The sequence below is a fragment of the Heterodontus francisci genome, chromosome 2, assembly GCF_036365525.1.
Source record: "Heterodontus francisci isolate sHetFra1 chromosome 2, sHetFra1.hap1, whole genome shotgun sequence".
Classification (NCBI taxonomy): domain Eukaryota; kingdom Metazoa; phylum Chordata; class Chondrichthyes; order Heterodontiformes; family Heterodontidae; genus Heterodontus; species Heterodontus francisci.
Genome location: NC_090372.1, coordinates 154,702,792 through 154,717,881, shown reverse-complemented (window position 1 = coordinate 154,717,881; position 15,090 = coordinate 154,702,792). Strand labels below are relative to the sequence as shown.

Genomic DNA, 15,090 nt, shown 5'->3' with positions numbered 1-15,090 from the left:
CACTCCTGACTTGTGCCTTGTAGATGTGGGCAGGCTTTGGGGAGTCAGGAGGTGAGCTGCTCGCCACAGGATTCCTAGCCTCTGACCTGTTCTTGTAGCCACAGTATTTATATGGCTACTCCAGTTCAGTTTCTGGTCAATGGTCACCCCCAGGATGTTGATAGTGGGGGATTCAACGATTGTAATGCCATTGAACATCAAGGGGAGATGGTTAGATTCTCTCTTGTTTGAGATATCACTGCCTGGCACTTGTGTGGCGTGAATGTTACTTGCCAGTTGCCAGCCCAAGCCTGGATATTGTCCAGGTCTTGCTGCATTTCTACACAGACTGTTTCAGTATCTGAGGAGTTGCGAATGGTGCGGAACATTGTACAATCATCAGCGAACATCCTCGCTTTTGACCTTATGAATGAAGGAAGGTCATTGATGAAGAAGCTGAAGATGGTTGGGCCTAGGATACTACTCTGAGGAGCTCCTGCAGTGATATCCTGGAACTGAGATGATTGACCTCCAACAACCACAACCATCTTCATTTGTGCTAGGTACGACTCCAACCACCGGAGAGTTTTCGTCCTGATTCCTATTGACTCCAGTTTTGCTAGTGCTCCTTGATGCTATACTCGGTGAAATGTTGCCTTGATGTCAAGGGCAGTCTCACCTCACCTCATGAGCTCAGCTCTTTTATCCGTGTTTGAACCAAGACTGTAATGAGGTCAGGAGTTGAGTGGCCCTGGCGGACCTGAAACTGAACATCACTGTGTACATTATTGCAAAGCAAGTGCCATTCGATAGCACTGTCAGCGACACCTTCCATCACTGTACTGATGATTGAGTGTAGACTGATGGGGTGGTAATTGGCCGGGTTGGTCTTGTCCTGCTTTTTGTGTACAGGCATACCTAGGCAATTTTCCACACTGTGGGTAGAAGCTAGTGTCGTAGCTGTATTGGAACAGCTTGGCTAGGGGCGCAGCAAGTTCTGGAGCGCAGGTCTTCAGTACTATTGCCGGACTGTTGTCAGAGCCCATAGCCTTTGCACTATCCAGTGCCTTCAGTTGTTTCTTGAAATCACGTGGAGTGAATCGAATTACTGCTGACCAACCTTACTGGGTTTGTATATTTGGAATGTTAAATTTCTCCATTATGATTTTTTAAAAATTCCACATATTAACAGTAAAGAAATGTTTAAAAATATTACATTTCAGCTACTACTTTAGTCTCGTGTATGTCACAATCATTTATTTTGCTCTCTAAAATTTAATTAAAAGGGAAGTATAATCATTGCTTTTAACTTCCTGTTTTGCTGTCTGTGACAATACATCAGTGTGATTGGCAGCTTACGCTGCTGGAAGTTATCGCAGCTGATGAATGCCTGGAGATCCCCTTGACTTGACGCCAGATTCTAACTAATGTCAGTAAGGGGGAAATCCACCCCATAGAGATCACTAGATCTTTGTGGGCAGCTTTTTTTAAGATCAGTGGCGAGCACCGTTGTTTCACTGCTGACCACTAATCCAGGAATTCTGACAACATTCTGATAACACAAAACATCAATCCATGAAAAAGTGTCATATATAGATGCCTAATTTATAATGCATTTTTTTATGCTCAGTCAATGATGTGAGTTTGCTGCAATTTTAATTGCTTCTTTGATTGTTCTGACAATTGCAGTGGAACAGTTTCTGAATTATCAATAAACATTGAAGCAGGTTTGTGAGGCAGTCTGATTTGAATGGAAAGTTTTTTTTTAAATTTGAACACTGCATTAGAAATCATGAGATACTGCTAGAATTTTGTCCTTTCTGATTAAATATTAAACAGAACCTCAGTTTCGTAACAAAGCAGATTCCCAGATTTTTTTTTGGTCTATAGTGAGACATTAAATGAGATTAACTGGCCTTTATCTTTTGATTTATAGTGATGCAAGCAAATCTACAGATATTGCAAAGGAAACTACTTGAGGAATACAGTCAACTGCGAGTTCTTCAAACACAATTAACTAATGATTTCAAAAAGGTAGGCAAAGTAATTCTACATATCCAAAAACAGTAACTACTTTTTTAAAAAAAACTAGTAGATTGATTTTCTTTATAAAATCTTAGTGTTAGTCATGGCTCAGTCGGCACCATTCTTGGTTCTGAGTCAGAAGGTTGTGGGTTCAAGTCCCACTGCAGAAACTTGAGCACAAGGTCTAGGCTGGCACGCCTGTGTTACATTGAGCACATGCTGCACCGTCAGAAATGCTGTCTTCCAGATGAGATGTTAAACTGAGGCCCTGTCTGCTATTTCCTGTGGATGTAAAAGATCCCATGGCACTATTTTGAAGAAAAGCAGAGTTCTTCCCAGTGTTCTGGCCAATGTTTATCCCTTAGCCAACATCACTACACAGATTGACCCAGAATTTGCTGTTGTAACAGAGAAACTGTCAGCGCTCATTGTCTTTACTGTGTAAAACTGATAGCAACATCTGGCATGCGCAGTTAAATGTAGTAATCTGGAAGCTGCTGTCAGCGATACCCTGCTCCTCCTCAAGGTATGCTGTTGTAGTCTTCACTGATGCAATTAATGCAGAATAAGTGATTGACATGAACTTCAGCGTTTTACAGACCATTCTTGCTGCAAAAATAATTGAAAATATTGAGCCTTGTTGATTGAGGTGTAACTGAGTTTTTAATGGTGTACTAAATTATAATTGCCACAATAGATTACTTGCATGCCCTGATGACCAGGCTAAAAAAGCTGCATATAGGGAAGCCTGAAGCACTCTGCAAACCAACCTCTGAGCCGTCCAAAATAACTAGTGGACAGCGCTCGCTGAGAGGATATAAATGTATGCAGATATGGGAGATGAGAGATCCTTCTACGAAGCATTGAGATCTGTATATGGACCTTCCCACCAGGTGCAGGTACCACTAAAAACTTTGGATGGCACAATCCTGCTCATAGATAGAGTCCATCTTGCACCGATGGTCAGAACACTTTGAGAGCAGATGGTGCTGGGGATATCCATTGCAAAGATCTCCCAGAGGGAAGTGAAGTCTGAACTGGATGAACCATCAACCCATGAAGAGATCAGGATCGCTACACCACAATTAACATCGCACAAAGCCCCAGAATAAATGGGATTCCAGCCGAGGTCTATAAACATGGAGGAGATGTGATCCTTGATAGGCTTACAGATCTATTTACAGCATGCTGAGAGAAAAGGACAGTGCCTCAGGACCGGGTGACACAGTGGCGCAGTGGTTAGCACCGCAGCCTCACAGCTCCAGCGACCCGGGTTCAATTCCGGGTACTGTCTGTGTGGAGTTTGCAAGTTCTCCCTGTGTCTGCGTGGGTTTCCTCCGGGTGCTCCGGTTTCCTCCCACATGCCAAAGACTTGCAAGCTGATAGGTAAATTGGCCATTAGAAATTGCCCCTAGTATAGGTAGGTGGTAGGAAAATATAGGGACAGGTGGGGATGTGGTAGGAATATGGAATTAGTGTAGGATTAGTATAAATGGGTGGTTGGTCGGCACAGACTCGGTGGGCCGAAGGGCCTGTTTCAGTGCTGTATCTCTAAATCTAAACCTTAGAGATGCAGTATTGTCTCCGTCTTAAAAAAACAAGCTGCCTAGAGAAATGGTGTGGTGGCGAGCAGATGGGAGCGGCAGGATGGAACGGCTAGCAGTTGGGAGTGGCGCGAGGGAGCGGCAAGCAGACGGGCGCGGGAGGGAGTGGGGTACTGTTGGAGGGGATGGATGCAGCAATCCCGCCTAGTGAGGGGTGAGGGAGGTTTGGGTGCAGTTCGCTTTTTTGTGTCAAATTGAGCAGCCTTCTGTAAAATGATTAAAAAGTGACTTTTCATCTGTGTTTTACACTACCTGGTTTGCTGTCTGAGTTCGCAGAAGAACACACAAGAAATAGGCGCAGGAGTAGACCATATGGCCCATCGAGCCTGCTCCGTTGTTCAAAACTATCATGGATTCAACTTCGCTTTTGGCAGAATTTTTCAATCTGATTGGCTGCTCAGCCTGCTTGATTGCATCATTTTCTGGATGCTGCAGATCGCCTATAGCTAGCGCGAGATTAAAACTAATGTTGGGATAGAAGAAACAGATGCTCTAGAGCCCCCTAAACCATTGTGATAGCTTTCTTTGTGGTCAACGATGAGTGTTGTCTCTTCGCTGTTGATTGTGAAATTTGGGCCTTTATCTCTTTGTTCAGTTTTTAAATTTCATTCATGGGATGTGAGCGTCGCTGGAGAGACCAGCATTTATTACCCTCCCTAATTGCGCTTGAGAATGTGGTGGTGAGTCCCCGCCTTGAACTGCTGCAGTTCATGTGTTCTACGTACATCCACAGTGCTGTTAGGGAAGGAGTTTGACCCAGCAACAGTGTAGGAACGGCGATATGGTTCCAAATCAGGATGCTGTGTGGCTTGGAGGGGAACTTGTAGGTGGTAGTGTTCCCATGCATCTGCTGCCCTTGTTCTTCTAGGTGTTGGAGGTCTTGGGTTTGGAAAATGCTGTCTAAGGAGCCTTGGTGAGATACTGCAGTGCATTTTGTAGATCGTACACATTGCTGCCAATGTGCGGCAGGAATGGGTGGAGTGAATGTTAAAGTTGATGGATCGGGTGCCGATCATGTGGGCTGCTTTGTCCTGGATAGTGTCGAGTTTCTTGAGTTTTGTTGGAGCTGCACTCACCCAAGCAAATCACAATCTGAACTTATACCTTGTAGATGGTGGACAGGCTTAGGGGATTTAGGAGGTGAGCTATTCATCATAGAACTTTCAGTATTTGACCTGCAGTATTTATATGGCTGGTCCAGTTGAGTTTCTGTTCAATGGTCAGGATGTTGATGGCGGGGATCCAGTGATGGTAATACTGTTGAACGTCATGGGGAGATTGTTAGATTCTGTCTTGTTGGAGATGATCATTGCCTGGCACTTATGTGACTGGAATGTTAATTGCCACTTATCAGCTAAGCCTGAATGTTGTCCAGATCTTGCTGCATGCAATTATGGACTGCTTCAGTATCTGAAGGGATGCGATTAATGTTGAACATTGTGCAATCATCAGTGAACATCCCCACTTCTGACCTTATGTTGAAGGGAAGATCATTGATGAAACAGATAAAAATGGTTGGGCCTAGGAAACTACCCTGAGGAACTCTGCAGCAATGTCCTGGGGCGCGATGATTGGCCTCCAATAACCACAACCATTTTCCTTTCGTACTAGGTATAACTCCAACTGGTGGAAAGTTGTTCCCTCTGATTCCCATTGATTTCAGTTTTGTTAAGGCTTCTTGATGCCACACTCAGTCAAATGTTGCCTTGATGTCCAGGGCAATCACGCTTGCCTCACCTCGAGTTCAGCTGTTTTGTCCCTGTTTGGACCGAAGCTATAATGAAGTCTTGGAGCTGAATGGCCCTGGCAGAACCCAAACTATGCTTTGGTGTGCAGATGCCATGAGACAGCACTGTCAATAACGACTCCATCATTTTGCTGATGATTGAGAATAGACTGATAGGCCAGTAATTGGCAGGATTGGATTTGTCCTGCTTTTCGTGGACAAGACAAAACCTGGGCAATTTTCCACATTGTCGTATAGATGCCGGTGTTGCAGCTGTAATGGAACAGCTTGGCTCTGGGCGTGGCTAGTTCTGGAGCATAAGTCTTCAGTACTACAGCCAGGATGTTATCAGGGCCCATAGCCTTTGCTGTATCCAGTGCCTTCGGCTGTTTCTCGATATCACGTATTGTTGCTGCTTCTGGGTCCTTGTTTGCTGCGTTTCTTATGTTGCTATAGTGACAACATGCTAAAGTACTTAATTGGCTGTAAAGCACATTTGGATGACCTGAGGTTGTGAAAGGGACTATGTAAATCAGAATAGTTAAATATGACAGGATTTTGTGAAAATTTAATCATTTGGAAATTAAAATTACTGAGGTTAAAGCTTTTTTTGGCCACTTCCATGCGCTAGCCTCAAATAGATATTTTATTTCTGGTAAACGGAAAGCTTTGTTTCATTTCTTAATCTTGATTGTAATTGCAGATTGAAGACCTCCAGGCTGCGTACATAAATTTGCAGTTACAAAGTGAAGAAGAAAATGCTAGTTTGCGACTGCAGATAGAAAGCTCACGTGCTAATTCTCAAGACTTTAATGGTAAACTGCACTGCTTCATTTGGCAACTTACAACTTTTTCATCACACCAGTAGAGAAAACTGCAATTTGTATGTATAGATTAATGAAGTGCGCTTAGGAAAAAAAGTAAATAAATATTTTTTTAAAAATTAAGTGAAGTAATGGAATATGCTGGTTTGCTTGTCTACCTGTGTTGTTCAGATCTTAAGGAGCAGTTACGAGACCGGTCAGCTCGGCTTGAAGAAATTGAAAAGCGAAAGTTGGAGTTCTGCCAACAGAAGGCAGAGTTAGAGGACCAACATGTAGAAGAAATAAAATGTCTGAAGACTACTTATAAACAACAGTGCAAAGTAATGGAGGAGAAATACACTGCGGAGATCATCTGTCTACAGCAAAGGCTACAGAAAGTAACTCGTTTACTTCCACAGTGCAGGTATGAAGCAATTTTATTCACCTTGAGTTAGAATGCTTTAGCTTGGAAATTTAGGATCAATTCCTGGATCAAGAATAATCAGTGTTGCCACAGTACATGATTATCTCATTAATTACACTAATTAAGTCATTTCTAGATCATATAACCCCTGTGGTGAAGAATTTAAATTGTAAAGTTGCTGCAATGAAGTGCTCAATTTGAACTGTTCTGAAAGTTTAATTTTTTGCTGAGCATTTCTCTAAGAAATTGTAGTATAACAAAATTTTGAATTTTTATCAGAGAAAATACTTAGACTTTTTATGATTTTTGCTGTAATTTCTTTACATTAGAAATTATTTTTTTGAAAATGTTGCATAGTGCTTTTCTTAAACTATCAATTCATCCAATGAATTCTTTGAGAACGTGCCCCTCCATCAGTTTTCTGCTATTTGAAGTTATTCATCCAATGCACAAATCAGTTATACCTCTCCTCAGCAACAGGCTTTGACATTAAATTCTGAGTAAGGAAGGGCTGTCAACATTTTTTCTGCTTGGACTCAGCTTATTTCGTTAAGATATGTGGGTGGGTTATAAGTTAAAAGAAAATTAGTAACGCAAAGGGATCTGAACGAATTAAGTAGGTAGGCAAAGCAGTGCAGACGAGATTTAAAATGGACAAATGCATATTGGGGCAAGGCCATGAAACTACAACATGATTTACTGGTATTTATAACTAAAGGGAAAGCATTTGGCTTTGATTATTCATTTATTGCAATTTCTGAACACGGGGACAGGGGGTGGTGGGATGGGGTTGGGTGTGGGTAGGGGAGAATATTATTGAGCAAGTCTTAACAATGCACTTAGAAATACATAGTATGATCAGACAAAGTGAACATGGTTTTACGAAAGGGAAATCGTGTTTAACAAATTTGAGAGCTTTTTGAGGATGTAACTAGTAGGGTAAATGAAAGGGAACCAGTAGGTGTAATATACTTGGATTTCCAAAAGGCATTCGATAAGGTGCCACACATATGTTAATACTCAAGATAAGGGCTCATGGAGTTGGGGGCAATACATTAGCTTGGATAGAGGATTGGTTAACAGACAGGAAGCAAAGGGTAGGGTTAAATTAAACTGTGACTAATGGAGTGCCACAAGGATCAGTGTTGGGACCTCAGCTATTTACAATCTATGTTAATGACTTACATGAAGAGACAGAGAGTAATGTATCTAAGTTTGCTGACAGTACAAAGCTAGGTGGGAATGCAAGCTGTGAGGAGGACACAAGCTGCAAAGAGATTTGGACAGGTTAAACGAGTGGGTAACAAGATGGGATGGAGTATAATTTGGGGAAGTATGAGGTTATTCACTTTTGGTAGTAAGGATAGAAAAGCAGAATATTTTTTAAAAGTTGGGAAACTTGTATATGTTGTTCAGAAGGACTTGGATGTATTTGTACAAGGAACACAAAGTTAGCATGGAGGTAGAGTAAGCAATGAGGAAGGCAAATGTCATGTTGGCTTTTATTGCAAGGGGAGTGGAGTACAGAAATAAAGAGGTCTTATTACAATTGGCAGGGCTTTGGTGAGACTATAGCTGGAGGTCTCTGTATAGTTTTGATCTGCAGCTTGAAGGAAGGATGTACTTGCCTTGGAGGTGGTACAACGAAGGTTCAATAGATTGGTCCCTGGGATGAGAGGCTTGTCCTATGATGAGAGATTGAGTAAATTGGGTTGATATTCTCTGGAGACCAGAAGAATAAGAAGTGATCTCATTGAAACATACAAGATTCTGAAGGGGCTTAACATGGTAGATACTGACAGGTTGTTTCTCCTGGCTGGGAAATCTGGAACACAAGGCACAGTCTCAGGATAAGGGGCTGATCATTTAGGACTGAGATGAAGAGAAATTTCTTCACTCAAAGGGTTGTGAATCTTTGGAATTCTTTACCCCAGAGGTTTGTGAATCCTCCTTTGTTGAGTATATTTAAGGCTGGGATACACACATTTTTGGTCTCAGGCAATCAAGGGATATGGGGAGCAGGCAGGAAAGTGGATTTGAAGCCGAAGATCATCCATGAACATATTGAATGGTGGAGCAGGCTTGATAGGCTGTGTGGTCTACTGCTCCTATTTCTTATGCTCTTAACGCTAACAATGCTAAAGTCATTGACAAACTCAATTCTGGAACTCCCTTCCTAACTGCACTGTGGGTGTACCTATGCCATATGGATGCAGTGGTTCAAGAAGGACTGTCACCTTCTCAAGGGCATGTTATGATTACTTTTGCTGAGACGATCTTTTACTATGAGGTCATTTATTCATCTTGTCTCATTACACATTATTCTTCTTTGGCCTCCTTGTCTCGAGAGACAATGGGTAAGCTCCTGGAGGTGGTCAGTGGTTTGTGGAGCAGCGCCTGGAGTGGCTATAAAGGCCAATTCTGGAGTGACAGACTCTTCCACAGGCACTGCAAATAAAATTGGTTGTCTGGGATGTTACACAGTTGGCTTTCTCCTTGCACTTCTGTCTTTTTTCCTGCCAACAGCTAAGCCTCTTCGACTTGCCACTCTTTCGCTCCACCTTTTTGGCTGTCCGCCAGCTCTGCCTATCACTGGCAACTGACTCCCACGACTTGTGGTCAACGTCACAGGACTTCATGTCGCATTTGCAGACATCTTTAAAGCGGAGACATGGACGGCCGGTGGGTCTGATAGCAGTGACGAGCTCGCTGTACAATGTGTCCTTGGGGATCCTGCCACCTTCCATGCGGCTCACATGGCCAAGCCATCTCAAGCGCCGCTGGCTCAATGGGTGTATATGCTGGGGATGTTGGCCGCCTCGAGGACTTCTGCATTGGAGATACGGTCCTGCCACATGATGCCAAGGATTCTCTGGAGGCAGCGAAGATGGAATGAATTGAGACGTCGCTCTTGGCTGGCATACGTTGTCCAGGCCTCGCTGCCGTAGTGCAAGATACTGAGGACACAGGCTTGATACACTCGGACTTTTGTGTTCCGTGTCAGTGCGCCATTTTCCCACACTCTCTTGGCCAGTCTGGACATAGCAGCAGACGCCTTTCCCATGCGCTTGTTGATTTCTGCATCGAGAGACAGGTTACTGGTGATAGTTGAGCCTAGGTAGGTGAACTCTTGAACCACTTCCAGAGCGTGGTCGCCAATATTGATGGATGGAGCATTTCTGACGTCCTGCCCCATGATGTTCGTTTTCTTGAGGCTGATGGTTAGGCCAAATTCATTGCAGGCAGCTGCAACCCTGTCCATGAGTCTCTGCAGACACCCTTCTGTGTGGGATGTTAATGCAGCATAGTCAGCAAAGAGGAGTTCCCTGATGAGGATTTTCCGTACTTTGGACTTCGCTCTCAGACGGGCAAGGTTGAACAACCTGCCATCTGATTTTGCGTGGAGGAAAATTTCTTCTTAAGCCTTGAACGCATGTGAGAGCAGCAGGGAGAAGAAGATCCCAAAGGCACCGCTATGCTGAATTGTGCCTTTCATATTGTCATGGAACGAGGTGATGATACTTAGTAGCTTTGGTGGACATCCGATCTTTGCTAGTAGTCTGAAGAGACCACGTCTGCTGATGAGGTCAAAGGCTTTGGTGAGATCTATGAAAGCAACGTAGAGGGGCATCTGTTGTTTGCGGCATTTCTCCTGTAGCTGGCAAAGGGAGAACGGCGTTTCATTGGTGGATCTCTCTGCTCGAAAGCCGCACTGTGCCTCAGGGTAGCCACGCTCAGCCAGCTTCTGGAACCTGTTTAAGATGACTCAAGCGAAGACTTTCTCCACTATGCTGAGCAGGGAGATTCAACGGTAGTTGTTGCAGTCACTGCGGTCACCCTTGCTCTTATAGAGGGTGATGATATTGGCATCACGCATGTCCCGTGGTACTGCGCCCTCATCCCAGCACAGGCAAAGCAGTTCATGGAGTGCTGACAGTATAGCAGACTTGGCACTCTTGATTATTTCAGGGGTAATGATGTCCTTTCCAGGGGCTTTTCCACTGGCTAGAGAATCAATGGCATCACTGAGTTCCAATTTTGTTGGCTGTTCGTCCAGCTCATCCATGACTGGCAGAGACTGGGCTGCATTGAGGGCGGTCTCAGTGACATTTTCCCTGGAGTACAGTTCTAGGTAGTGCTCCACCCAGCGGTCCATTTGCTTGCGTTGGCCAGTGATCGTGTCCCCTGATTTAGACTTGGAGGGGTGATCTTCTTGATGGTTGGCCCAAAAGCTCTCTTAATGCCATCATACATTCCTCTGATGTTTCCGGTGTCACAGGCCAGCTGAATACGACTGGATAGGTGTTGCCATTAGTCATTTGCACAGCGCCTGGCTGTTCTTAGTGCAGCGCTTCTGGCTACTTTAAGTGCTACAGATGTTAACTCGCTGGGGGCTTTCTTGTAGTTCAGCAGTGTAATGCGCTTAGCGGCTATGACAGGTTCCAGCTCTTCAAAGTGAGATTGAAACCAGTCTGCATTCTGCTTCTCTCGTTTGCCGTAGGTGGTCATTGCTAAGTCATAGATGGCGTCTCTGATGTGGGCCCACTTGGTCTCTGCATCCCCTGTAGGAGTGTTTTGAAGGGCTTTCTCAAGTGAATTTAGAAACTTATGTCACAGCTGTGGATAAGAAATTCTGTTAGTGTTGATGCGCGGGTGGCCCTTCTGTTTGGAGTGATGTAACTTCTTTGATTTGAGTATAACTTTGCTGCACACCAAGGAGTGGTCGGTGTCGCAGTCCGCACTGTGAAAGCTGTGTGTGATTTGGACACTGTTTATAGAGGCTTGCCTTGTGACGATGACATTCAGCTGGTGCCAACGACATGATCTTGGGTGCCTCCATGAAACCTGGTGACAGGGTTTAGTATGAAAGAACGAGCTGGTGATGCAGAGGTTGTGATAGATACACAACTCCAGCAGTATCTGTCCATTCTCATTCATCCCTCCAATGCCATAGCGCCCAAGGCAGGAGGGCCATGAGTCATGGTCGGCCCCAACCCTGGCATTAAAGTCCCCCAGCAGGAACAAATGTTCGGTATTGGGAATGCTGCTAATGATATTAAGGAGTTCCTCGTAGAACTGGTCTTTAACTTCATGTGAGGAGCAGAGTGTTGGAGCATAGATGCCGAGTAGGTGTACTGGACCAGAGGCGGCGAGCAGTCGAATGGACAGTATGCCTTCCAAGCCATTTGAAGGTGGCTCTATCCTGCTGAGCAAAGAGTTTCTGATCGCGAAGCCCACTCTATGTTGTCTTGGTTCTTCAGGATCCCTACCCTGCCAGTAGAAGGGGTAGTCTTGCTCTCTTCGAGATCTGCTCGCAGGGAGGCGTGTCTCCTGAAGTGCTGCAATGTCCACATTGAGTCTTCTGAGCTCGTTGTTAATGGGGGTGGTCTTCCGAGAGTCATTGATTTGTGTAAGGTCTTCCGACAGGCCAGGACACGTAGTTCTGATCCAGCTTGCAAAAGGAAGGGCTGGTACCTTCTTTCCTTTTTTGTCATGCTGTTTGGTGCGGTGTTACAGTCCAGTTGTCGGGCAATGACCCTGAGCTCCAAGCACCCATTGAAGCAGGTGGACTGAGTTCACATTGGAGGATGTCATAAAGCTACAGTATGAGCTACACAAGTGCCTAGCAATAACCATCTCCAACAAGAGAGAATCTGACCATCTCCCCTTTACATTCATTGGCATTATTATTGCTGAATCTCCCATCGTCAACATTCTGGGGATTACCATTAACCAGAAACTGAACTGGACCAGCCACATAAATACTGTGGCTACAAGAGCAGGTCAGAGGCTGAGAATTCTGCGGCAAGTAACCCACTAGCTGAGCCCCCAAACCTTGTCCACTGTCCACAAGGCACAAGTCAGGAGTGTGTTGGAATACTCTCCACTTGCCTGGATGAATGCAGCTCCAAAAACAGTCAAGAAGCTCAGCACCATCCAGGTCAAAGCAGCCGGCTTGATCGGCACCCCATACAGCACTTTAAAAGTTCACTCCTTCTACCACTGTTGCACAGTGGCAGCAGTGTGTGCCATCTACAAGATGCACTGCAGCAACTTGCCAAATCTCCTTTGACAGCACGTTCCAAACCTGCGATCTCTACCACCCAGTAGAATAAGGGCAGCAGGTCCATGGGAACACCACCACCTGCAAATGTACCTCCAAGCCACACGCCATCCTGTCCTGGAACTTTATCACCATTCCTTCACTGTCACTGGGTCAAAAACCTGGAATTCCCATCGACAGCACTCTGGGTGTACCTACACTACACCACATGGACAGCAGCGGTTCAAGAAGGAAGCTGACCACCATCTTCTCAAGGTCAAATAGGGATGGACAACAAATGCTGATCTTGCCACCTACGCTCGCATTCCATGAAAGAATAAAAAATATTGTTTCCATCTTCAGGTTATTAATGAGCACTGCTACTGCTGAGCACCTTTAATGTAAATAAATATCCCAAGGTACTTGATGTAATCTCACATACACATATAGAACCAGAGAAGAAGATATTAGTGGGAATGACGAAATCTTGATCAAAAAGGTGAGTTTTAAAGACTGTGTTAAAGGAGGAAAGAAACTGATAAAACAAAGATTTCTACAGTGAATGTAGCTAAATGTCTTGATTGAACTCAAACTGATTTTTTTGTTTGTTTTCTCCAACCTTTCATTTAGGCCAGAAATAAATGCCCCTGATGAAGCGGCTGAAAGTTGTGCCATTGATGTACAGCAACAAAAGGAAGGGGAGCATAAGGTAAATGCTGCAAAGTGCCAGTGTATTTGATGGATTAAGAAATGTAACCATTAACATTGTTTGTTTTGTGGCATTATGGTATTAGAGTTCTTGTTTGGGGGAGCTATTGGGCTTTTAAAAAAGAAATTATTCATTTACAGGATGAGGGTGTCGTTGGCAAGACTAGCATTAATTGTCCATCCATAATTGCCCTCAAGAAGGTGATTATGAGCTTTCTTGAACTATTACAGTCTGTGTAGTGAAGATACTCCCACAATGCTGCTAGGTAAGAAGTTCCTGGATTTTGACCCATTGATGAAGAAATGGCAATATATTTACAAATCAGGACGCTGTGTGACTTGGAGGGAAACTTGCAGATGATGGTGTTCCCATGCATCAGCTGCTGCCCTTGTCTTCTAGATCAGGGTTGTCCGTCCTATGGCCCGCTGAAGGTTTGAATCTGGCTCGCCAAGCTGCCTGTGGCTCATCTCTGATTAATGACTGCTATGTACGTCAGGCGGAGGGTGTAGGTGGGACCTGTGTCTGATGGGCAGGGGAACCCCTGTCTCTGATTGGTCACTCCCTGTGACTGACAGGCTGCCCAGGCAGCATTAACACTGGTCAAATGTGGCACAGGCACCCTGGGATCAACCATCCCTGCTGCTTTCACGCGATTCAGTAAATGTCCTATATCCTGCACCCTAGGCAAGTTCCTGCCTCCACCCGCTCCAACTTAAATAATACGGGCGGCACAGTGGCGCAGTGGTTAGCCTCACAGCTCCAGCGACCCGGGTTCAATTCTGGGGACTGCCTGTGTGGAGTTTGCAGGTTCTCCCTGTGTCTGCGTGGGTTTCCTCCGGGTGCTCCGGTTTCCTCCCACAAGCCAAAGACTTGCAGGTTGATAGGTAAATTGGCCATTATAAATTGCCCCTAGTATAGGTAGGTGGTAGGGAAATATAGGGACAGGTGGGGAAGTGGTAGGAATATGGGATTAGTGTAGGATTAGCATAAATGGGTGGTTGATGGTCGGCACAGACTCGGTGGGCCGAAGGGCCTGTTTCAGTGCTGTATCTCTAAACTAAACTAAACAGGCATCGTAAGTTGTGGGAATGACTGCTGTAGGAACGTGCAGCGGGGAACATGGAGCAGAGAACACGGAAGACACGGAGGGTGGAGTGAGAGAGAGAGGCAGAGAGGGGGGAAGAGAGGACGGGGGGAGGTGGGCGTGGGGAAGAGAGAGTCATTTACTTGCAGCACAGATGGAGGCCATTCAGCCCATCGAATCCATGCCTGCTCTCCATGGAGCTATGCAGTCAGTCCCACTCCCTGGCCCGATCCCTGTCGCCCTGCAAGTCTATTTCTCTCAGGTGGCTATCCAACTTCCTCTTGAAGTCATTGATCATCTCCATTTCCACCACCCTTGTGGGCAGCAAGTTCCAGGTCATTACCACCCACTGTGTAAAAAAGGTCTTCCTCATATTCCGCTGCATCTTTTGCCCAGAACTTTCAATCTGTGCCCTCTAGTCTTAGAGGAGCGGTGAGGGTGGGGGGGTGGTGAGGAAGAGAGCACGACACATCCGCACACACACACACACTGCAGGGAGATTGTGAGAGAGAGATCAAGGTCTGTCCTGACAGATGGACATCTATCCAGACAGATGGACATCTATCCAGAATGCCCTGCATCGCTGCATTAAGTGTGCAGGCACAGATTGACTACTTATGCAAGCAAAAACGATGCCAGGTATGTCACCAAATCAGTTTTCAATATAGCGACAACAAAGTAAGTCAATAAATT

General features: G+C 45.0%; 1 protein-coding gene across 11 annotated transcripts in view; it reads left to right on the top strand.

Annotated features, from left to right (window-relative positions):
* Positions 1-15,090, top strand: part of akap9 (A kinase (PRKA) anchor protein 9) — a 362,971-nt gene that overhangs the window by 133,867 nt on the left and 214,014 nt on the right. For all 11 annotated transcript variants that reach the window (XM_068012548.1, XM_068012537.1, XM_068012517.1 and 8 more), the window contains exons 13-16: positions 1,916-2,013; positions 6,038-6,149; positions 6,330-6,561; positions 13,235-13,313. In XM_068012548.1, coding sequence (XP_067868649.1) covers positions 1,916-2,013; positions 6,038-6,149; positions 6,330-6,561; positions 13,235-13,313 — 521 coding nt within the window. The remainder of the gene's footprint in view (positions 1-1,915; positions 2,014-6,037; positions 6,150-6,329; positions 6,562-13,234; positions 13,314-15,090) is intronic.